This window comes from Sycon ciliatum, chromosome 6, assembly GCF_964019385.1.
Source record: "Sycon ciliatum chromosome 6, ocSycCili1.1, whole genome shotgun sequence".
Taxonomy (NCBI): domain Eukaryota; kingdom Metazoa; phylum Porifera; class Calcarea; order Leucosolenida; family Sycettidae; genus Sycon; species Sycon ciliatum.
In genome coordinates this window covers 2105541-2112013 of record NC_088648.1, presented here as the reverse complement: position 1 = coordinate 2112013, position 6473 = coordinate 2105541, and the positions used below count along the sequence as shown (strand labels likewise).

Below are 6473 nucleotides of genomic sequence, written 5' to 3'. Positions count from 1 at the left end.
ATGAAAGCCAGAGTTTATGGTAGATCTACTCTTGATAAAAGCAAGAGTATTATTCGCACTCTTGATGAAAGTACTCGTAGTTCTGTACCAAGAGTACATAAACCGGTTAGTGTACTCTTGCTAGTACAATCATGTAGTAGGTGAGAATCGCCAAGATCAGGCAATGGCCCTCTCCTCCCTCAGGGATACCCTGAGTGACGACCACAGGCGGACTCTGGATCTAGCCGCAGAGAAAGGTGCCTCCAGTTGGCTCACTAGTCGGCCATCTCGCCGGTTCCAGTTTACCATCCACAAGGCTGGCTTCCGGGATGCCCATGTCTGCGCTACGGCTGGACCCCTCCCCGGTTGCCGTCTCACTGCACCTGTGGAAAGCCCTTCGACACCACCCATGCCCTATCATGTGCCATCGGAGGATTCACTGGGATGCGCCACAACGAGCTCCGGGATCTAACCGCTAATCGGTTGCGTGAGGTTGCGCATGACGTCAGCGTGGAGCCAGAGTTGGAACCCCTCTCTGGTGAAACATTCCCTCTCCGGTCGGCCAACACGGAGGCTCATGCTCGTCTTGATGTGGCAGCACGTGGAGTGTATGGGAGTAGGTTAGAGAGGACAATGTTTGATGTTCGGGTGTTTAACCCTTTTGTCCCCTCCAACTGAAACCTTACTCTCCCGTCTGTCTGCAGAAAGCACGAGCAGGAGAAGAGGCGTAAGTATGAACGGCGAGTCCTGGAGGTGGAGCATTCCTCGTTCGTACCCGTGGTTTTTTGCAACCACTGGCGGCCAGGGCCCGGAAAGCTGCTTCGGCACTCTTTGCCAGGATTGCCAGCAAGGTGTAGCTGTGTGAAAAGCGCCGTGAGCCTTTCCCGGTTATGATGGCTTTTGTACGGGCGAAGATCTCCTTTTGCCTTGTTCGAGCAATGGTTGCCAGTCTACGTGGTCACCGTCGGAACCCGCCTCGACATCTGTCTGGTTCGGCTGTGCTGGCAGCTGCTGAATGTGCCCTGGTGCCATAAACGGTGTACATGATACAGTACAGTTTCTTTGGTAATGGTGCAAGTTTCGATCCCCCCTGACTTCATAGGTGCCAAACATTTTACGTTTTTCATTTCTATTTTGAGAGTAAATAAAAATTACCGCCTGCAGATTTAAAAAAAAAATGTAGTAGGTGAGATTGTGTGCTTCCAGGGAGTCGTCAAAAGTATTTTGACGACTCCCTGAATGCCTGATGTACACATAGTACTGTGCTTCACATTTTTCAAATTTTTTCTGATCCATCCTGTATTATCAGTGATAGTGCACTAGTGTTCATCAGGCCTGCTAGCTATGCAGGGAGTCGTCAATTATGGTATTTTGACGCCTCCCTGGTGTTCATGTAGATCTACATCATGATTGTGATGACTGTAGAAGTCTGTGTGTATGATCAAGAGTACATAACCTGGGTTATGTACTCTTGGTATGATCAAGAGCACATAACCCTAGGGGTTATGTACTCTTGGCATGATCGATTGTAGAGGCGACGGTTTCAAATAGGAAATAGGTTGCAAACCGGAACGGACTCAATAGTCACTTTCTCTCTTGGTATTTTGATTAGAAAACATATGTCACAGTGAGACTACGATGTGTTATACTCCGAGCCAAAATTTCATGGCTCTGCGATGACCAGAAGCGCCATATCAAGCAGGTGAGTTTTTGACGTGTTGCTTCGCACTGCGACTTGAGTTTTACGACTTTCGAAAAATCAACTTCTTGTCGCAGGTAAACAGCGGCTCGCCTCTCGACAATAAAGCACCGCATACCAATCAAAACTAATGGAAGCACACACAAGGCTTATTGTTACTCTGTACTGGCCGTCGTGGAGCGATAGCAATTACCTAATTTCAGACCCAGAGTGAATTTGACGGGCACTCTAAAACGTGTCCGGTTTGGAGCCACCTCTGATTTGAACTTTTTTGAAGCGAAAAATTGGGCAACTTGGAGGCAATGGGTCAACACAAAGGAGTGGCTCAGTTCGATTGACTCTGGCCCCAGAGCAAACTTCAACATGCCAGTTTCCTTCCACAAACATATTTCGAGTGAAAAATCAACGTTGATGATCGTTTTGGGTCTATACAAATTTGGCTGTCAAAACGTTCCGGTATCGAGCCGTCTCCTCTACATAAAATCATAATGTAGACCTACATCACATGAGATCGATGGTAGACTCAGTTCTAGGGCTTTTCCTTGCACACTGACAGTGTGCAGGCCAGGTATTTTTGGTATGATCAGATGGCCATGCGTCGACTGCCAGAAATGACAATGAAAGCAAAAACTACAAGTTTCGAGTTATCATAGTCCATCTGAATTGCTGCACATTGTATTACTTACAGTACGTGCATAGTCAGCTCAAGTCATGGACGAGGAGGATAGTCCCCGACATGCTGAAGAAGCGGCACCACCTGGAGCTGCAGCTCGGGAAAATTCAGTTTCCTCGAGTGATTCTGATGATGATTTGTTTGACAGAGATGAATTGGACAATTTGGACAATGATAACGCTCACGATGGTATTCGAGTGGAGATTGCTGAACAAGAGATACCGGTGCCAGAAGATGCTGATCCAGAGGCAAGGCGTCGTGGACCGCGCATTGAGCTGCAAATTCAAATCCAGCTGCAGACGCCAAATCGACCAAATCCAGCTGCAGTCGAGTTTGACCGTAGTTTGCCCACTCAGCATTCATATCTAGGAGAGAACTTCTCCCGTGTAACCGGCGGTAGAGTGTACGAACCAGGTCATGTGTGCAGTCTTCCATTGCATCAATGTAAAGCACAGCTAATGCCGGGACGTAAGCTGCCCTTCATGTGCGATTCTCCCCGCCAGCAGGCCATGGTCAGGCACCTGACGTCGGGCAACGACTCGATGTTCGCCGTGCTGTGTACGCAGAGCACGCGACGAGGTCAGAGTCGTGCCACGTCGGGTCTGGCCCACGGTGCTGCTGCTGCCGCCGCCACTGCTGCTGCTGCTGCTGGTGGTGAGCAGCCTCCGGGAGTGGGCGACATCGGCTGTACGGCCGAGCTGATGTCGTACAGTACGGACGAGTGCACAGACGACATACGTGTTATCTGCAAGGGCTTGCAGCGCTTCCAGGTGCGGAAGCTCATACCGCAGATCACCGGCCTGATGCTCGCCGAGGTGATGATCCTACCGGACGTGGAGCCACCAGCGTACCCGCATCACTTGCTGGCGGCGCGCCCGCAGGTCTTTGTCCGCTCACCGTTCAAGCCGGCGCCGTCGAAACACACGCCCAAGCCGCCGCCGCAGCCGGCACTGCCCGACCTCCCGCATCGCCGCTCTCCGCAGCGGTCGCGTAACATCACGGAGCGTGTTGCCGAGGCAATGTACCGGGCACTGGGCATGGCAGCCAGTCAGACAGCACGGAGGATTGCCGCAGAGGAGCGAGCAGCACGAGTATCAGATGCCGACAATTCCACTAGTACCGATGCCGCCGCTGCTCCTGGTGGCGAAGCCGGCGGTGATAGCCGTATGGATGCAGAAGAGAAACGGCACAGCTCGGTGCAATGCACGATGCCCAAGCACTGCGGGCTGCTGTGCTCCGTGCCGCTGCGCGCCTTCCACGAGTGCAGCTACGAGCGCGTGGTGGAGCGCGTCTTCAAGGAGCTGCTGCCCTGGCGCTCCCGTAGCCACCTGTCGCGTCACGAGCTGGTGCCGTTCTCCTACTATGTACTGGCTAGCATGCCGCTGGACGAGCACACACAGCGAGAGCTGCTGGCCGTGGACTCTGCGCTCATACGCCTGCAGCGTATCCTCACGCTGATGCTGAGCTGCAGGCACTATTGCTGCTCGCAGTGTGGCCGGCGTATCTGCCGACGCGACAAGGTGATGAGCATGTCGGACGATGGCCCGTCGGCACTCTACGTCAACCAGAGCAACATTGTGACGGAGATGTTCACGGTGCGAGACACCATTGCGTTTGCGTGCGCTCAGTTACGTCCGTCGTCCACCGACTTCTCCTGGTTTCCCGGCTACTCGTGGTGCTGCTCAATCTGCATAAGCTGCAGCAATCACTTGGGCTGGATCTTCGAGACCGACGATCCGCAGGTATCGCCGCAGCAGTTCTTTGGCCTGGTGCAGAGCAAGGTAGTGCCGGACTTTGCCACCGACCTGTATCGTTCGGCGGCGGCCAGACAGAGTGCGTCGTCTCGGCAACACGGCCAAGGGTTTGGTGCAGGTCCACCACCACCGCCACCGCTGGCCCAGCAGGACATGGCCATGGAACAGCAAGCTGTGGCCAACAACGACGACGATGATGATGAGTAGATCGCGGGTAGAACATGAACGAGTGATTCCCCGCACTCGTTGCTGTGTAGGGCGCTAGTAGGTTAGGGAGCAGAGGTAGTGGTAGGGATGGTGGTGCAGCTCGGTTGATGGCTTCAACTATCTTGCACGAGTGTGTGCTGTACGTTCTATGCCGTCTCATGTACGCTCCATGCTGTCTCATCATGTGTCCGTGTCCGCGCACGTCTGTGAAGCCACTGCACGCGCTGCGAAGGAGAAATCCCGCGCTCCTACTAACCTGAATGGTGCCTGCATGTGTAGCACACCAGTGTGCAGTTTCCTGGAAGTCTATAAGTATGCTGTTTCATCTGATGCACTGGCGGCCACTCCATTAGCATTGCTAGACTGAGCCGAGTACGGTGTGACCTCACCCCCGCCACCGTCCTCTTTGTTAAGGTTTGCGAGAGCAGCGTCATCGTCTTCGTGAATGTTGCATGATTCCACTCCGACTCCTGCCTGGACGGATTTTATTCCCGACATCAGGACCCAGTGCTGTGTTATCTAACCCAGCAACAAGGACCAGTCCATAGTTTTTTTTTGTTTTTTTATCAGCAGATCTATTCTCGTCTCTTCGTCATGATCATGTTGTTGCGTACCCATGCGTAAGCACGTGCAGTCTTATTCTCCTCTTGTTCCTCCTTTCCAGCGTCGGAAGGAGAGCGTCCACTCTCGCACTGCTGCTGCTCTTGCTGTGTGCATACACCTTGGCTTGGAGAAGGCCGACAGTCCTCGCACCAAGGTCCAATTTTAACCATCCCCCGGCCCCGTACCCCCCCCCCCCGACCCCCGTGTCTGCGTCGTCCCCTATTGTGCTTTATTATGCGGCAGCAACGTCGTGTTTTACCCATTTGTTGCCCATTAGCAACGCCAGGCTTGTCACTGTCTCACTCTCCAGGCTATGCCAGGCCATGGCAGGAGTCGTAACGACATTTTATTTTTTGTACATGCGTTCCCCATGCACGTAACCATGACGAATACTCCCGTACGCCACAAAAGTCCAATATTTTCTTCTTTACTCAAACGCAGCGCATGCCGCCAAGGCAGCAACTGTCATTGATTGTCCATTTTATGAGCCGATCATCCTAGAATAAAGCCCTCCGTAATGCTGATCATGTGTGCAGTGATACCTCACCATGGTTGGAAGAAGTGCATCCAGGACACACACACACAATCATGCAGTTTGATTGCGAGTGCAAGTATGGACTTTATTACTGGTATACTGTATCGAGAGTTTAGACACTCTTGCTGGTATGAACCTTTCCCCGGCGCGACTCCTTGCTGTTGTCCAAACTCTGTTGAGGGGCATAAAGCACTTTTTGGGTATGCTAGGACGACTTGATTCTAACGCTCTCTATGTGGGTACTAAAAGTAAACGCATAGCAATGAAAGTTGTACTCGGCCACGTGGGGAAACTTCATGAAGGATAGGCATTTTATATGTGTGCCTTGCAAGCCACACCACACCGGCAATATACTGTAAGCACTTGGACTAAAAAATGAAGGAAAACTTGTTCTAGAGCGAAGGAACTCGCTACGGTGCGGCCGCTAACACCCGGTAAACCCAGTGCCAGATGCAGCAAGAGCTTACGTACTTGTACATAATATTATTATATATAATTATGTGTCTATATTGGAAGAATAAAATAGAATGACATAGTAGAAGTGTTGAAATGAAGGCACCGCGTCGCTGATCAGCCTTGGATACCATAATAATAACATTATTATGGTAATACAGGCTACAGTCCCTTCATGAAAAGATGAGCTTCTTGCTTTGGCTATAGATATGGGTCATGTACTCTTGGTCAAACTTGTGGAGTTTTTTTGAGAATTGTTTGCAATCCCCAAGGAATGCTCTTCCGGTTACCAGTGAACACAGTCTATTTCTCCGAAAAGCAAGTCGAAACAAGAATAGGCTTTTGATCAAGTTTTGTCCCAAAAGCACTGAATTGGTAAAACCATGTAATTCCAGGCCGTTTCACTCCACTTGCAACGGTACATTGTACGGTTCGAAACCCAGTTGAGATTATAGATACCTTTTTGGACCCTTTCTCAAATTCCAATTTCGCGGCACTGCGCCATGTACCGGTAAGGTACGATAAAATCACCCCGATTTATTATTTTGAATTGCAGAACGGCTGCTCCGG

At 51.3% G+C, this 6473-nt stretch overlaps 1 protein-coding gene across 1 annotated transcript; it reads left to right on the top strand.

Moving 5' to 3' along the window:
* Positions 1-2206: 2206 nt before the first annotated feature.
* LOC135819147 (protein cereblon-like) lies at positions 2207-5439 on the top strand. Its single transcript, XM_065332305.1, has one exon. It carries the CDS (start codon positions 2390-2392, stop codon positions 4310-4312), a length of 1923 nt encoding a protein of 640 aa, XP_065188377.1. The 5' UTR covers positions 2207-2389; the 3' UTR covers positions 4313-5439.
* Positions 5440-6473: the final 1034 nt, after the last annotated feature.